This window comes from Balaenoptera borealis (assembly GCF_965194805.1).
Source record: "Balaenoptera borealis genome assembly, chromosome: 7".
NCBI classification, from domain to species: domain Eukaryota; kingdom Metazoa; phylum Chordata; class Mammalia; order Artiodactyla; family Balaenopteridae; genus Balaenoptera; species Balaenoptera borealis.
In genome coordinates, this window is record NC_138864.1 from 60337401 (window position 1) to 60356697 (window position 19297).

The window sequence follows — 19297 nt, forward strand, 5'->3', positions numbered from 1 at the left end:
AGAAGAAAGCCCTCGCACAGAAACGAAGACCCAACACAGCCATAAATAAATAAAAAATTAAAATTAAAAAAAAAAAAGAGTGGGACTTATACACTGCAGATAAGTTTGTACATGAAGCTCTGGAAACAATTTGGCATCTTGGGATCCATTTTAGGAAATAATAAAAATATACAAATATTTATGTACAAAGATATTTGCTTCAGTGTATTTAAATTATCAAGGAATTAGAGACACCTAAAAAGTTTCTATTCAAAACACAACTACCAATACCCAAAGTTAAAGATGAAATATTAAATTCATTCCTAGCTAAGTCAGGAACAATACAAGATTGCCCATCATCGCTGACAGAAATTAAGATTGGTGGAAAGTTTTAACCAGAAGAATAAATAGCAATATATGACGGAAACAAAAATATAAAACACTGAAAAGGGAAGAATAAAGTTATTATTATTGATAGATGGTGTGATTACCAGGAAATACTGAGATCAACTAAAAAAGTATTAAACAGTATTAGTACTGAAGTCAGATATAAGATCAATTATCAAATTCTGTAGTTTTTCAATATATATTTAGAAAATATACATTCCAAAAATCCCATTCCAAAAGCAGTCTAAAATATAAAATACCTATGATTAAATTTAAGAAATGTATGGACAGATATAAATAAACTACAAAACTTGACTAAGGACAAAAATAAATGGAATACATAAACAAAAATATTGCATAGAGAGTAAATGTTGTAAAGATTTCAGTTAAACACTCTTCCTAATTAATCCATCAATTCAATACCATATCAATCAAATTATCAACGATGCACCTATGTGATAACTCTGGTTATCTCTCAGTGTGTAAGGATGATTTTTTTAAGTTTTCTTTTTCCTTAAATACTTCTGAGTTGCCCCATCACAAAGATGTTATTTCCTTTGAAAAATTGCCATTTTGAGTGGAACAGAACTTTGGCCCATTCTCAGATTACTTGGAAATCCTGAAAAGATGTTAAATTCTGAGTAACCACTGCTGAGTAACTGGCATTTTCATTTCCATGCTAAAGTTGTTTACCCTCCAGGATTCTGGCAATGTTGTAATATCTATCTGTAGAGAAGGGACTGAGTTTTCTACCACAACTCTCTTATAAATAATAATGCTTACTGTGTGTCACATAAAGCAAAAAAAGTACTATTAAGGGGACAATTTTATACTGATGGGTTTATCAATTTAGTCAAGAAATACTGAGCACCAACTTTGTTCCAGATATAGGCATATGGGACCCAACAGTGAACAAAATAAAGTCCTTCCTCTCCAGGAGTTTACATTCTGCTGGTGGCAGTGGGGAGAGAAAAACAAAGTAAACAACATAAAATGTGAATGGTGATGAGTGCTATTTTAACTTAAGGTGATGGTGAAAACCTTTCAATTACAGAGCCACGTGAACAAAAGATATCTGGGGGAGAAATGTCCCAGGCAGAGGGGTACCACTAATGCAAATGCCCTGGGACAAATAGTGCATTTGAGACAAAAAGTCTCAGTGTAGCTGGATCAGAGACAGAAGACGGGAAAGCAGGAGGAGATGGGGACAAACAGGTAACAAGGAACTAGATCATTCACAGTCTCTGGATCATTATAAGGTGATGGAAAACCACTGGAGAGTTAGCAGCTTCTAGGATGTCAGTAGGTAGAGGAGGCTTTGTAATTGTCCAGGATAGAGGTTGGGTCAAGGTTGTCGTAGTTGAGAGGGTGAGAAGTGGTTAGACTCTGGATATAATTTAAGGAAAGAGCGGGTATTATTTGTTGGTAGATTTGAAATACATGGGATAGAAAGAGAGCCATTAAAGAGTTTTTGACCAAATCAATTGGATATGATATTCAATTTATAATCATGAAAGGTTTATAGAAATTTCATGAATTTTTTTGTATTATTTTCAGAACAGGCCAGATTACCATGAATTACTGATATTAGTTGCTCGGACATCAAGGTGAAAAAGAAAATAATTTGTTAAAACCTTTAAACAAAAAGAGGCAGGAGGAAACATTTGGAGGTGATGGATAAGTTTATGGCCCTAATTGTGCTAATGGTTTCATGGGTATATAGTTATCCTCAAACTTATCAAGTTGTATATATTACGTATGTACAGCTTTTTGTATGTGAATCACACCTCAATAAAGTGGTTTCTTTTAAAGAAGGAAAATAATTTGTGTCTTTTTTAAAGAAATAGAATGCTATTGACACATATTTTGACTCTCTCCTCCCTGCTCCTTTTCAACCCTGACTGGAGAGCTAGGCTTTAAGCAGCAAGTGTTGCTTCCAAATCACCTCCACTCCTTTCCCCTCTTTTCCCTCCAGCTTTCATTTCTCCTTATTTTTTTTTTCCCCTTTCCTTTTTAGTTTTTTCCTCTTTAGTTGTTTCTTTATGATAGTCCTGACCCACAGGAGTGATGGTTCAGTCTTTTTTTGTCCAGCACTGTCCTCAGGACCAGATCCTCTCCTCAGTCCTCCAACACTTTGATTTGAGATATGCTCACTATATGCTAAGTATTTCTGAATTGAACTTTCTTCTACAATCCCTCAGAGTCATCTATCCAAAACTCCAAACTGGTCAAGTCACCTTCTTGCTCACAATTCTTCTAAAAGTCCACACTGACTTTAGAATAAAATTCAAACTCCTCAGGAGGGCAAAAAAATGGTTATTCAAATTCCTGGCATGCTTTTCTCCCACCTCTTTCCTAGCTACTCCATGGGAGGCATTTCAAGGCAAGCAAAACATTTTTAGCTTCTAAACTTGGCCATTTCTCTTGCTGCCAGACCTTAGTGCGCACACCATCTCTTCTCTCTAGAATCCTCCCACCCACTTGCTTTTATCATCTACCTACTTTTAATTTTTCTTCAATGCTCCACTCAGAATTACCTCCACTGGGACTCTTTTTGACCTCCACCAGTGGCTTTGAGCCCGAAGTCTGTCCTCCTACTCTACCCTGCCCTGACTTACAGCGCTTTTTGGTAATTACCTGTTTAACTGATTGCCGCTACCTTATGCAGTGAATTTAGGGGAGGTAGCTTAGTTCTAAACTACAGGATAAACCACAATCTCTGGTACATAAGCACTCAATAAATGTTAGCTAAAACGGTGACTAAATGAATGGGGACCAAGAAAGCATATTATAAATCCCACAGAGAAAAAACATACTCCTTTGGCATTGATAAGGAAAAAATCAGTTTTTAGGTTGAACCTGGGGAGGTTGGCCAATGAAGGTGAGGACTTAAGATGTGACTTCTTGAAAGGCTCTAGGCCTTGTTTTGAATCATGTGATGATTTCACTGGATCAAAGAGTGGTTTGGCAAGCAGTTGTTAAGGAACCCTGAAACTGTGCCAACATTTCTGAGCTGATCTGCTTGAGAGTGCATAAATTTTAAGGAACTGTAATTATCATGTGCATTAGCCACCTTTATAATTGGAAAGGTAAAATAGTGCTGAAACAGTGCCGTAAATGACAACATTTATGTGCTTAAGGGTTGTCTTTAAAGGCTCAATCTGATGAAGATTTGATCTGCAGAGATACAAGCCTTTCAAGTGCTTCAGCCTTGGACTTGTATGGTATTTGGAGACAGTCACCCTAGGGCGTGGCTGTGCACAGTTGTATTTTGTTTTGCTCAACTTCTGAGACTAGCCAGATTCCCAGGACTACCAAGTATGGCAACAAAACTAGCAGAACATCTAGACGGTCACTAAACAGCTTGCAGTGTCCTGGCAGGAGCGGGCCTTCCCCCGTCTGTTTCAAGTTCTTCTTTGGCTGTTTTTCAGAGGAGACTTGCCTCCCCAGGCACTGTCAGGTCAACAGCCCCCAAATGCTATATAAACACGCTAGAGAATTAGGCCTGAAGACAATATAAACTGTTAGTTGACATAATAAAATTCTAAGCCATAAGGCATTTTCAGGATTTTTTTCCGTCTTTCCTTCTAAAAACAATTTTAATCAGTGCTTCTTAATCAGAGAATAATCATTAAATTGTTTCCATGAGATTTTTAATTGACTTAATCTTTGGCCAACCTTAAACCAGGCTAAAGCCTTCAATAAAGACTGCAAAAGTACCAATTAAAGGTAAAAGCAATTGCAAACAAAAATGCAATGGTCATAGTAAAAGCATGACTTTTCCATAAATAAATTTTTTTTTTTACTCTTCAAAATAGACTATTAAGTTTTATCATTTCATATTATGTGTTCTAAACTATGCTTGATGTAAGTATGACATCCAAATGATATAATAAATCCTTAACAACTTGAGACTATAATAAAGGCATGGTTTATTTTTGTTGGAATTACATTTTGAAAGAACAAATGGATATCACAAAATTCCACATGTAATGATGTCAAGATTAAAAAAAACATTATTTCAAATGGGAATTTTTTCTGTAATCAATGAAGAAGAATTGTTCTCTATGGATAAAAAGCCTCCAAAATTAAAGTGCAACTTTAAATATATCAAGGTATATCTAAATGTTTTCAAAGGTGGTATGAATTCTGGTCTAGAAGCTTAGATGTGCAAAAAATATATATTGTATTTCTTTATATTTTAAAATCAATTAAATTTAGAACTCTGACCCTCATTTTCCTTTCATCCCTGCCCCTCGCCCACCAGCCCCCTAACAAGAACTTTGCAAAGTTTCCTCCATATGGCCAAGGCACTGGTGAGGTTCCCCTAGGCTCTATTCATTAGCAATCATTTCCTGTTGGTCACTACTGGGCTCTTCATGTCCAGTCTACATGCTTCCTTCAGGGCCAGAGGCTCTGGAATTACATTTCCTGCTGGAATCTTTAACGAATGTGGTTACCCTGCCTTTCTGTAGGCTAGCCACCTGTCTGGCATGCTTGTCAAGGAGTAAGGCTTGGCTTCTGGTCTTTCGTGGAGTACACATAACCAACCTTACTCTTCCATTCCCAATTCTACCCCCTCCTCAACTACCTGAATGAAGGAAAAGGGGAAAACTTGGGGCTAGAAACAATAATTGTACACAACAAATATCCCGCCACAATTATAAAGGAGGTAATCTAAACATAATCTAAATAGCCATCAATAGAGAACTGGATGAATAGTTTGTGTCACATCCATACAACTCATTCAATGCAAGGCTTAAAAAGAATGAGGTAAATCTGTACATTCTGATATAAAAAATGTACAAGATAGGTCATTAAGTACAAAATGTAATTTGAGAAATCATATGAATATCATGATCCAGTCTACGTAAAAAAATTTAAAACATACTTGTATGAACACACATATACATGTATAACTAAATGTTCTTGTAAGTGCAGAAAATGTTGGAAGACGTCACAAGAAACTCTTAACTGTGATTATCTCTGGAGAACAGCATTGGAGGAGGGATGGGAAGAGGTGAATTTTATCCTATTTAATGAACTGTTGACATTTTTTACAACATGCATATGTTATATTCACTATTTCATAACCTCAGTTTTTAAAAGAGTAGAAATCTGATGATGTGAACATTTTCCATAATACAATAATTTTTGTATTTGTTCAATACATTTTTTTCAATACATTTTAAAATGAGTTTAAGTATTATTAAGTAATCATGTTAATTTTCTTGTTAATGGCATGAGAGCATTAAAAAGGATATGCATTCAGAAAATTTGAAAATTTAAAGCAGTATTCTTTCAAACTTCATGAATTAAGTAAATATTGCATGCTGAAAATCTACATGTACTCTTCTTTCTAATATTTTAATACTTCATACTATTATATTTTAAATTATTTTACTGATCTTAAATGTGTTTTGCAGTATTTTAGGGCTGGAAATGTAAAACACACAATTTTACTGAAATTAAAATAAATGTCTATATTATTTTAAACTGTAGTACATAATTCTCAGAGATCCATCTACCGAATGTTCAGAAAAGCTTCCTTTGCCTCAGTTGTCCTTTTCCTTGTTTCTCATTGATTAAATTATATATTCAAGGAAGACGGTAAAGAGCAGAGTTTTGAATTATGAAAGTAACACTTACAGGAATGAAAGGCCTGAAAGCGTTAAATTGAATGATGAGCATGAGAAACTACTACCAAAGCATAAAACACAAGTAAGAGGGTGGCATGAAATGAGGGTAGCTGGTTTATGAAGGTGTTTGCTCTGCAAGTAAAAGGAGCAAATGACACTTTTACATGAGGTGTTTAGACTCCCCTTTTTAAAAGGTAATTCTGGATCTCACTGTGGAGAGTGTATTTTAGGGTGATGAGAAGACAAGAGATCTGTTAAAAAGTTATGGAAAGAGTAGTTCAGGAAAATAACGATGGAAACTCGAACTAAGCCAGTGGTTTTGCGGGGGAAATAAAAGAAGAGGAAATCTTGAAAAATGTTTATGGTTTCACATAAAACACAGGGCATTCATCTGATAAGCCTATACAAACGTCACTGGCAAAGGCCCTTAACAATTCTCAGGAAATAAAAATAAAAATAGAATCCAGGTAATAAAATAAAGTCTAACCTTGTTTCTTTTCCTTTGTGCTCAGTCTAGTTTCACTCGCTTACAGGGTACTGCGGGCAGAGGACTGTCACCCGGCACTTCAGGCCAGAACTCGGAGCGTGAAACGCTGCAGCCAACACCTCAGTTAGAGACCCCGGTGCAGAAGCGCGGGGCACGACCCCGCAATTCAAGATGGCGGCCGCGGGCCGTGCGCAGAGACGCTGCACCCGACACTGTGATCTGGAGCGAGCAGCACAGCTGCGCCCGCCAAGCGCGAACTCCGCCCCCTGCCCCTGACGAGACGCTATAAAGCAGCTCCGCCCAGGACCTATTGGGAGAGTGTGTGCTCTAGAGCGGGAGCTTGAACGTCTCCATTCTCTGATCAAAGAATAAAACTTTCCTTTGCTTCTGAATTGAACTCAGTCTCATTCTGTTGGCTCAAAGGACACTGGCCAGGAGAACACCTGTTGGGGACCGACTTGGGAGGGGTGGTAACACGAATGTATGTATACAATATTTCATCCTCCTTGGGAATTACAGAAAGTAGGGAGTTAGATTTTAAAAGCCTAGGGGCATGATTAGATGGCAGTAGATATATAAATGAAAGTCTTAGTGTTATTTGACAAAGTGTTTCTAAACCAAGTTCTATTGTGCTAATGTTACAGCAAAGCATCCTAGTGAAACTGATGTCAGCCGCTAGACAGATTTCTTGAGCTCTGATTCCAGTTGTCTAAGACACTTTCTTCTGGATTCCTATCAGCACCCTAACCTCATTCTAACTCAGCCCAAACTCGTTATTAAACTCTAAACTCTGCTGTGCAACCCTGGTTCTCCTGACACCTCAGTCTCTCCATAACCCAGCTTTAAAACTTTATTTTTACCTTTGCCTTCATTTCCGATCACCTACCAACCTACCTCCCTAGTATCTCTAATCTCTGTCCTAGCCTTTCCTCTCTCCTTCAAGTTCAGTATCTTTTTTTTTTTTTTCTTTTTTTTTAATTTATATTTTTGGCTGTGTTGGGTCTTCGTTTCTGTGCGAGGGCTTTCTCTAGTTGCGGCAAGCGGGGGCCACTCTTCATCGCGATGCGCGGGCCTCTCACTGTCACGGCCTCTCTTGTTGCAGAGCACAGGCGCCAGACGCGCAGGCTCAGTAGTTGTGGCTCACGGGCCCAGTTGCTCCGCGGCATGTGGGATCTTCCCAGACCAGGGCTCGAACCGGTGTCCCCTGCATTGGCAGGCAGATTCTCAACCACTGCGCCACCAGGGAAGCCCCAGTATCTTTTTTCACCTGAGCTCTTGCAACACTGTTTCCCCCTTCTTGTGTTGCAATAAAACCACACCTAAATCATCCCAGAGGTTGCAGCTAGATTCAGTCTCCTGAAACATCGTGTTGATCTTGTCCTTTCCCTGTCAGGGGAAATCCGTCAGGGCTGGTAGAAATTTTATTTAATAAAATCACATGGGAGGGAATTTCCTGGTGGTCCAATGGTTAGGACTCCGCACGTTCACTGCCAAGGGAGTGGGTTCAATCCCTGGTCAGGCAACTAAGATCCTGTAAGCCGCACGGTACGGCCAAATAAATTAAAAAATAAAAATTTAAAAATCACATGGGAAAACTCTTCAGTATTATCTGCTAAAGATGAGCATACACACATCTTGTATCTCATCTATTTCACAACTAGGTATATATCCAACAAAAATGTATGCCTATATGCATCAAAAGACAAGTACTAGAATGTTTAGAGAGGTGTTATTCATAATAGCCAAAAGCTGGAATCAATCCAGTCTAGAATGGATAAATACACTGTGGATGTCCATGCAATGTAGTAGTACACAACAGTGTAAAAAGTCATTTCTAAATCAAATTCTAAAACAGGCAAAACTAATAACTGGTGTCAGAAATCGGAATAGTGGTTTATTTTTAGAGAGGAGGAAGGAAGTGGTTACAAGGAAAGGACAGGAAGGGAACTTCTGGGTACTGGAAACGTTCTATCACTTTACCTCGGTATAAGTTACACAGCATTTTTACTTTGTGAAAATAAAAATCTACCACCCACACAAACACACCACACATCCTTCAATGGCTCTCCATTGTCCACCAAATAATGTCCAGACTTCTAAACCTACAAAACAGGGCTGTAGTCCATGATCTGCTCCAATCTACCTTTCCAATCAATGTAGTCAAACTTTTTTCCCATATTCCCGATCACGTTCCCTTCACTCCAGCTACATTGTTGCTGTGGAATCCTCTACACCACAGCTTCCATCTGTATATAACTAAGAGGCAAATCACTTCATTAAAAATATCAGAGGGACTTCCCTGGCGGTCCAGTGGTTAAGATTGCACGCTTCCAATGCAGGGGGCGTGGGTTCGATCGCTGGTCGTGGAACTAAGATCCCACATACCATGCAGCATGGCCAAAAAAAAAAAAAAAAAATCAGAATTGAAATTAGAAATGTCTATAACAACTTTATTTCCCAGAAAAGACAGTGGCACTGTTGGACCAAATGCTCTGCTGAATTCCTTTTTTTCTCCAATTTTCTGACATACCAAGGAAATACCAACTGTTAAGTCTCTATTGGTGATGTAAGTTATTACCACTCTGGCTTGGCCATGACACCCGCTGGTGCTTGAGTAAGAGATTCCTCAGGAAAGAGTGAAGCCAGACTGCATGTTGACCAGTCTAGGAGCCTGACGTGGTTATGGTATGTTCCGGGAGCTGGTGGAAAACAATCAAAATCACAGTGGTCGAAGTATTTTGCCTAAATCTGAGTTCACACTGATATCTGAGAGAATCAGATATGACTGCCAAAATTTTTGTGAGCAATAACATCACTGTAGGTAGTAATTGTTGTGACCATCTCTGTGGAACAAAGCATTAATCAGTCACTGGGGGCCACTGAGAGCATCCAGTCTGTGGGGAGAAATAAATGCAGGAAGAGAAAAAGGGGTCGGGTTTTGGTCAGCTGGGCTGAGCTTTAGGGCAGGACTTCCATCTGACTGTGCAAACTGGAAGACTCTGAGGTGGAGGCCCAGTTAAAATAGATGAGGTGACTGTGATGGAGACTATGGGGACAGGCCACAGTTAGGAGGGCACATGTGATTTGAGAACAGTATGTCTCAAATTTTAGCACGCATAAGAATGACTTGGAGAGCTTGCTAAAACACAGGTTCCTGGGTTCCACCCCAAGGGATTCTGATTCTGGCCTGAGATCAGGCCTAGAAGTTGCATATCTAGCAAACTCCCACGTAAAACGTGGTTTTAGAACAACTATTAGGCTTGTGGAACAAAACTAATTCTAGCTCCCAGGCACCACTGGGGGCAGGATATTTAATAGGAGAAAGACAAATATCGTATGATATTGCTTATATGCAGAATCTTAAAAAAATCGTACAAATGAACTTATTTACAAAACAGAAACAGACTCACAGACTTAGAGAACAAACTTATGGTTACGGGGGAGAGGGATACATTGGGAGTGTGGGATTGACATGTACACACTGCTATATTTAAAATAAAATGCCTTTCCATGAAAAAAAAAAAAGGATATTTAATATGCTGCCAGCCTTGGTCAAATTGAGTTTAGGTACTTGTGTGAGCCAAATGTACAGAATGAGGACATCAATTCCTACGGAGCAAGGTAGCAAATGCCAATAAAAAGGACAACTTACTACTCGCCCTAGTTTGTACAATCAGATGGAAACCCTATCCCTACTGTCCTAACTTGCTCCCTAGAGCTTGCATGTGAGGTTTTCCTTAAGAGCAGCGTGCTGCCATTTTTAGGAAATTTACTGGAGAATTTGCCTAGACCAGTAGTTTATAACCTGGGACGATTTTGCACACCAGAGGACTGTTTTTGATTGTCACCACTGGGTGAGGGAGGTGCTATTAACATCTAGTGGGTAGAGCCCAAGGATGTTGCTAAACATCCCAGAACATAGGGGATAGCTCCAACAACAATTATCCAGCCGAAAATATCAGTAGTGCCAAGACTGAGAAGTTCTACCGAGAAATATATCCACCAGATATCCACTTGGGTTTTACATCAGGTTACACTGGATTATAAGCAGTATTATCTAAATTAATATTATCTCTGTTGAGGAAGCTTATAGGAAAAGGAATATTTACATAATAAACCGAAAGCATTTAAGCAAAATAAAAATAAAGAGACAACTGAGAAAGGTGGTGAAGAAGGAAGAGAGTGATACAGGAAGATCAGGTCAAGGGAGCTCCTTTAGTGGAATTCTGAAGAGGAACGTTTGGGAAAGGGAAGAGGGCAGGCTCCACGCCTCGTTCAGCTCTGCAGTCCCTGGACTACAGCAGGTATGATAAACACTGGTTCCAACACATGTTGATATGAGATAAATGCAAGATGTTAGCCCATCCTCTTTTCAAGGATTTTTATGAAGGAAGAGTTTATAAGTAGTTTTTATTTTCTTCTAAACTAATGATGGCTACTTTTCCAGTTTACAAGTTCTATCTTATTAACTGGAGCTCTCTGAAAATAGTTTAAATCCATAGAGGACCAGATATAGCTCACCAGATATTGCATTCGATAAATATGTTTTGTGTATACTGATTCTGATTCTTCTCTTGTCAAAGATAAAAAGTCAGGCTAATTATTTTCTTAATCAAATAATATTTACTCATTATTTCATATTTAATCCTTTCTCATGACTTTTTGTTCCCCACCTTAAACAGGATAATTGCATTTATTTGAGACTTTTCTATTTTTTCCAAGGTCATTTTTAAGTTCAAAGACTCTAATGAGAAACAGTAGGCTTAGACTCATATTCAGTGACTATGTTTTCCACATTTCTTCCAGGCCAGGTTTTGTTCTAGACATGTTCACATTTTCTTATCCCTCTGTGAGGTAGGTAAGCTTGGTCATGTTTTACAGTTGAAGGAACTGACTTAAGAGAGTTTCAGGAAATACATCCAAGTTCATACAGATTATAAATGGCAGAAATAAGATTCAAATTCAGATTTTCTGATTCCAGTGCCAAGAGTCACATAATAAACAATACTATTTTAGAGTACTAAAATTACTTTTAAGCTTTTGCATATCAGACCAATAGTAGTAATTCTGATATCATTATTTGATTATTAATAATGACATCACATTGATGACTCAGCCGAGACATGGAAAATAAGTTTCAAAGCTTGCCCAAAGAATGAAAGTCACTCAGTCACCATATTAAATGATTCCATGTTTTTGAGGTCCTAGCATTCTTCACAAAATGAATGGCTTAATTACTATTTCTTCATTTTTAAGCAGATAATATTGTGTTAATTATTTATGGCTGTTATGGGGTAACAAATTACCCCAACTTAGTTAAAACTTTTGTTACTTCATAGTTTCTGTGGGTGCTTCTGACTTAAAGTCTCTTATAAGATTGCAATTAGGGTGTAGGCCAGGGCTACAGCCTCATGTGAAGGACTGGCTGTGGAGAGATTTGCTTTCAACCTCACTCATGTGGTTGTTGATAGAATTCAGGTCCTCATGGGTTGTTTGGCTGAGGGTCTCTGCTCCATGTTGGTGAGAGACATCAGTTCCATGCCCCTTAGGCTTCTCCATATGAAAGCTTACATTACGGGAGCTGACTTCCATAGAAGCAAGTGAGATGGCTAGAGCAGGCAAGCAAGACTGAAAGTCACTGTATTTTGTTAACCTAATCATAGAAGTCACGTCTGAATGCTGAATTTTTCCTGTCCACATATATCAACCACATTGCCTTCATTCCTAATTTTGCTCCTGCCCGAGGGGATATCCTAAGGCTGTGCCTACAGAATACTAGGTACAGAGCAGATTTAACAATTATGAGTTAATTTGGTCAATTTGATTAGCCCAACCTAATAATTAAACTGCAGATTAAATATCTTCTCCTCCTCCGGTGGTTAGGACTCCACACCCAGCCTGGGTTCAATCCCTGGTTGGGGAACTAAGATCCTGCAAGCTGCACAGTGCAGCCAAACAAACAAACAAACAAACAAACAAATCTCCTCCTCCTGACACAAAAAATAGTAGGGGGAAGAGATTAGATATTTTGATGCTCCTACTTCCTTTTGGCATTGGGTCTACCAGTCAATGGTTAATATTAACATACTTCATGTATTTAATATGAAGTCCCCTGATAAGCAGGATAAGAAATCCTTCATAGTTACTATTTTAGAAGGATGTCTGATCTATAATCTCTATGTGCACAGAATAAACTGATATATTATTTTCCAGGAAGGATGTTAGAATAAATGACTACATACAATCCTAAGATAGAGATCAGATTGGCAGTACAGTAAGTCCCCTACATACGAACCTTCAAGTTGTGAACTTTCAAAGATTCGAACATGCGTTCCATCAACATCAGGCGTGAGTGAAATTGCAGCTTGCCCTCTGTCTCCTATTGCTGACGATCCTTCAGCTCTGCCATCTCCCACCTCCTCTCCCTCCTCCAGTGGGTAACTCTTCTTGCCTGTTCACTCGATGGCAGCCCCCGTATGCCAGCTGTTGTACTGTACTACTGTACTCTTCAAGGTACTGTACAGTAAGATTAAAAATGTTTTCTTTATTTTGTGTCTGTTTTTTATGTATTATTTGTGTGAAAACTTTTATAAACCTACTACAGTACAGTACTATATAGCCAATTGTGTTAGTTGGGTCCCTAGGCTAACTTTATTGGACTTATGAACATGCTCTGGGAACGAACTCGTTCGTATGTAGGGGACTTACTTGTAGGTATATATTGATTTTTTTGAATTTAGTTTTTAGAAAATTTTTGATTATGTAGAATTTTGAACATATACAAGAGTAAACAGAATAGAATATCCAGAATCGTGCCCCAACAGCCATCAAATCATGCCCCATCCACACACCTAACTACCCCCCTCCCATGTTGTTTTGGAAGTTTATTCCAGGCATCATATTATTTCATCTAGGAATATTTCAGTATATACCTCTAAAAGAGAAGCTGTTGTTGTTTTTAAGTAAAACCACAGTACCATTTTTCTCCTAATTATTCCTTAGTATTATTAAATAATTAGTCTTTTGTTCTTAATTGTACTTTCTTTTGTAGTGAGATAGAGATAGATAGATAACAAGTAGTTCTCAAGTGGAGTCATTTTAGCTCACAGGGGACGTTTGGCAATGTCTGGAGACATTTTTGGTTATAACTGGGGGTGCTACTGGCATCTAGTGGGTAGAAGCCAAGTATGCTACTAAACTCACAGAATGCCACCCCCCCCCATAACAAAGAAGTATCTATTCCAAAATGCCGATAGTGCCACTGTGGAAAAACCCAGATGACTGATGATAGATAGATAGATAGATAGATAGATAGATAGATAGATAATAGATAGATAGACAGATAGATAGATAGATAGATATGAATAGCAGTTACAATAGGAAAAAGTTTATAAAGAGATGTATCCATGCCATAAGGTCAGTTTAATAGCCACACAAAGTGCAAAAAAATGGATTTAAAATTGAAAAGAGATTCAGAATTGTGATTCCAATCAAAATGTCCCACCAATCAGTTCGAATTTCATAATTGTTTTAAGGATAGAGATTAGTGGCCTAGTAGTAATTAATGGAACATCTGTGCCTTGTGTGGATAAACAGAAAACTACCATGTTTCTTATCTGAGCAGCAGAGCCAAAAGAAGTAATGAACAAAATGTTCAGTAAATGCAGGTAGAACACGTGTTCTGCAGCAAATGAAAAACCTTGTAAAAATTACCTTGAATTTGCTAAACAATAATCTGTCAGAAATGGCTTTCTTTCACATAAAATGAGGCAATGAATGTTAACGCTTGTGTCACATTTTTAAGATGAAAATTGATATTAGTTACTTTAATGCAAACAGAGCTATGCTCATTATTCTCCACACGGAACCCCTGGCAATAATTTACCTAGGAGCGCAGCAGTTCATGCAGATCAAAGCTGCATTATTTAAGTGTGTCCAGGGGGAAGATCTTAGCTCTGTGCCTATACATTTAAGAAAAAAAAAATGGTGGTTTGCGTCTTGAGAAACAAGATATGTTTAACTAATTAGGTGCTTCATGCAAGCCCTACAATATTTAAACTCCTGAATTCCTCCTATTATCTGGGATGAATCCTCTCCCTATCGCAAATACAGAACAACTGTGGGAATGTAAATCTCTTCAAATGAACAGCAGCATATTTTCATTTAAATTAAACCCGAATGTGAACTAGATTTAGGAAAGGAAATGGCAGGGGTGGGGGCTGTAGTTGCTGTAGAGTGTGTCTGTCTGCTTCAGCTCACAGACAACTGATGAAGTCCAACTCTGAAATTTCAGGCAATTTGTATACCAAGCTCCTCCTTTTCTGTAGTCTTCTCTTCCATTGGTAAAATTCTTTTGCAGGGTCATGTAGGGATCCCACCCCTTCTCTGTGTTTTCACTCTGAAGCTTTACACAACTTTACACCTGAATGAACGCCAAACCTCAGTGGATATATAAAGGGAACCTTGAGGAGGAATTTCACTGTTACAGTGCAGAAGCAGAGGGAAAGGAATTAACCAGCTCTCCAGCCAAGCAAATCCTCTGCTCACCATGCTTCCTCCTGCCATTCATTTCTATCTCATTCCCCTTGCATGCGTCCTCATGAAAAGCTGTTTGGCTTTTAAAAATGATGCCACAGAAATCCTTTATTCACATGTGGTTAAACCTGTTCCAGCACAGCCCAGCAACAACAGCACGATGAATCAAGCCAGAAATGGAGGCAGGCATTTCAGTGACACTGGACTGGATCGGAACAGTAAGTGTGTTTTACTTCCATGGATTTGGTTTTTTCTTATTTGGTAGCATTAGCTCGCATTCCTGTAGAACTGTTTCATTGCTAACTGACCTGAACCATATATGTTTTGCTAAACAATCTGGGAAAATCTGCTGCACGTGTATATTGGCATTCTTCCCTACAAAGTTAACATTACTAAAACAGTGATTTGATAATGTAGGCGCAGACTTAAGTTTCTAAACATTCCAAAAGAAAATGTTTCCAGGAATTAGACTGTTGCTTCTTTAAAATCATGCAAAATGAGAATTTTTACAAAGTGTTGCTCTAGTTTAAATTCAGGTTGTTTTCTGTTTATTTCAGGACATGCAATTCTGGTAAAGTGTATAAAGGTAATTAACCAAAGCATGTATGGGAAATCACAAGGGAAAAAACGAAGCTTTTTGGGGAAAAAAAATGGCTCACACCGATTTCTAAAACATGTCTAGTGAAAAAGTTGAAGCTTGGATGATGATCTTTGAGAAAGAGGGATAAAACTGAAAACATTGGAGAATCATATTCTCCAAAATAATTCCTCATTAACCAGATCAAAATTTAGGTAACTGTATATTTCTGTGAGAGACTGGGGAAACTTTCATGACTTTAGAGATATAAAATAATGACAGTACAATAATACTTTGTATAGAAAATATTTTTCTTCTTTTCTGTTTGCTTAATTGACACATTCATTGACCATTAGTTAGAGGGATTCAAATTTCTTCTAACTTTTACTTCACTCCTTTCCTTTAGAAGAGTTCACATGCTAGTAATAGGGTTTTAAGAGAGACACAGAGAAACAGTACACAAGAAATCTTACACAAATCTTTAGCCCGTCCTCAAGCACTCGTCATTCAAGTGCTAAAAGGAGTTTCGACCTTTGAAAAGTCAAAGCAAATGTGACTGTTAGTGTCTTTCTAAGAAAACCAAGGTGTTTTAATTTTCATGAGGATGGTTGCTTTTAGGTACACAGGAACTACTTTATTATTATTAGATTACCAAGCAACGTGGTGGGTATTCATTGTCAATGAACTGTCACTGCAAAAATGCCAAATCTCTATATGAACAGGAACAAAAAGCTAGACAGGTCAAAATCATCTCCGGCTGTTTCCAGGTGCATTCCTAAGGCAGCTGCAGGAAGGTGAAATGGAATCAGAATCAGACAGGCAGAGTACCTTGACCAGCCAGCTAGTTTACACTCTAATTTCAGTCTCACACTCTGTACCCGCACGGATGTATGTGCATATATCTTACATTTTTTCACAACTATCACATCCCTTTAGCCTATATCTCTCACCTTACTAGTACTGGGGTACAGAGCTGAAGTAAAACTCCTAATTTAGTACCTACTTCATACTAGCTTTCAATATTCTATGCAAGACCACTTCAATGTCCCTTATAATTTTTATTTTTTTAAATTTCAGCAGTCTGTACTTTGAAATATATATATTTTTCTGGTTAACAAGGCTCGATTTTTTTCCCCCAAGCTTGTTTCAGGCAATTCTTCTCAAGTTTAGATAACAAAGCAATGGAAAGGAAAACTCAAATATTTCAGGATTAATTTTTGCTTTAATTATGTAAGGCATGTAACGAGAAACAGTCAATTAGAGAACATGCTTATCAAATTCAAATGACTAAACAAAAAGTTTGCCATGACCAATATTCAGGAAACGAACACCGTAGTTCCTTTTGCAGTTGTAAATCAGACATGTTAGGCATTTTTCTGCCATAAAATTCATGGAAATGTAGCCAAGTTGTTATGGCAACCATACGTTCCTGATTTAGGGGGTTTTATATTCTTTAAATATTGAGGTGTAGTGACATTTTGCATTTAAACATTTTAATATTTGTGTTTTTAAAAGACAGCTTGGGAATTTATGCCTAAAATGCAGTTATTAAGTTTGATATGCAAAATGTCAAACGTACACATATGTATATATGATTCTCTGCAGCTGAATTTTATAATTGAAACAAAATATTATGGATTGCATTGTACACAATATTTAAATATTTTCCACATTTTCTCAATAGATTTTTTTAAAAAACCTGATTAAAAGCACTTGCAGACATTAACTAATATGACCCGTGAGTAAAAGAACATTAAAGTATACTCCTCCTTAGCTCATTAAAGAATGAATATTTACGCATAAATGTAAGACCTGCTTAATACTTATTGGGGAGTAAGCCTAAGAAAATGGGATTTTCATATACTCCAGTAAGCTATTAGCTAATGTTATACATGAAAAAAAAAATCAGGCCTAGTTGATTTTATTCCATAAATTGTAGCCATATAAGCTGATAATTTTCTTGAAAGCTTTCTCTACAACCATCCAGGCAGTGTTTTGCATTGTGAAAATAAAATAGGTGTTCGCTTCCTATTTGGCCATTCGCTATCATTTGGACATTATTTTTGTCATTGCAGATTACTTTTTAAAAAAAAACTGTCCGTTTGCTTTTTGCCTCTGATGCACATATTTTTCCTGTTTCCTGCAGCTCGAGTTCAAGTAGGTTGCCGGGAACTGCGTTCCACCAAATACATCTCTGACGGCCAGTGCACTAGCATCAGCCCCCTGAAGGAGCTGGTGTGCGCTGGCGAATGCTTGCCCCTGCCTGTGCTCCCCAATTGGATCGGAGGAGGCTATGGAACAAAGTACTGGAGCAGGAGGAGCTCCCAGGAGTGGAGGTGTGTCAATGACAAAACGCGTACCCAGAGAATCCAGCTGCAGTGCCAAGATGGCAGCACGCGCACCTACAAAATCACGGTGGTCACCGCCTGCAAGTGCAAGCGGTACACGCGGCAGCACAATGAGTCCAGTCATAACTTCGAGAGCATGTCGCCTGCCAAGCCAGCCCAGCATCACAGAGAGCGGAAAAGAGCCAGCAAATCCAGCAAGCACAGCATGAGTTAGAATTCAGACTCTCCAAACTGGACTGACTGGTAACCATCTGCTTTACAGATTTGATTGCTCGGAAGACTCAAGCCTGCCACTGCTATTTTCTTACTTGAAAATATATGCTTTCTGCTTTGATCAAACCCAGCAAGCTGTCCTAAGTATCAGGAGCTTCTTTGGAAATAGCTTTTTCTTTTCAAGTTTTTCAAGATGTACGCACATCCATGAGTGGGATTTGCGTTTAAATTCCACATATCCTGTAGTATTAATTCCACACACCCTGTAGTATTAGTTCTTGAAAGACTGGTGATACTATACACATCACTGAATCATTACTTTTTAAAAAGGAAAAGGGCTTCTCAGTTACCCTTCATTTCCCAAACCATCTCCCCCACCCCCCAACAAAACCTCTTCAGAATTGAAAAATTTAAAAAAAAATTGTTGCCATGAATCTTCAGGTTAACACTTCAGGAAGGTGCTTTTCTGGTAATCTTCATGGGAACAGTTTAGCAGCCAAGAGTGATCGCCCTTTGAAAGAGTGAAAGACTTTGTGACATTTCACTTCAAAAATAAGCCCTGTAGCTTTTTACAGTCTCATAGTATGAAATTATACCCTGCATGCTGACCCTCGCTTGGAATGGAATGCCAGAAATTCATGGCAGCAGCTAATAAGTAAAGCTGATTAACTATTTATTTGTCAATGTTATTATTTAATGAGCTTTCACAAGTGATTTTTTTCAAAATGTTAATTTTTTATGTTCTGAAGCTTTTTCATGTACCTAAATATTTTCCTGTGTAATTTGTGGTTGATCTAGAAATAGGACAATACATACTGTAGATATGTAAAATAAATACTTTAGTCTCCTTATTACATATATGTTTCATCATGAACTTTATCAATAGTATGGATCTTTTTAAATCAATAAGATGCTTTGTAAAGATGAAATACGTAATACTTTCTTGTTTAATCTGTGCAAGCGGAAGGTGACTTGACCTTCAATTCCATCAGTTTCTTTTAACAAAAATAAACACTGCTACAAGTTATTGTCCTTGTCTCTAACATATATAAAAAAGTACGTGTTTACAAAAAGTACAGGATAAACGTATCAGAGTAATTGCTTTTTTTTTTTTTTAATTTATTTTATTTAT

General features: G+C 37.9%; 1 protein-coding gene across 1 annotated transcript; it reads left to right on the forward strand.

The window, feature by feature from the left end:
• The first annotated feature begins 14748 nt into the window (after nt 1-14748).
• On the forward strand, nt 14749-19192 carry SOSTDC1 (sclerostin domain containing 1). Its single transcript, XM_082398583.1, has 2 exons — nt 14749-15245; nt 17751-19192. Exons 1-2 carry the CDS (start codon nt 15041-15043, stop codon nt 18164-18166), a joined length of 621 nt encoding a protein of 206 aa, XP_082254709.1. The 5' UTR covers nt 14749-15040; the 3' UTR covers nt 18167-19192.
• Nucleotides 19193-19297: the final 105 nt, after the last annotated feature.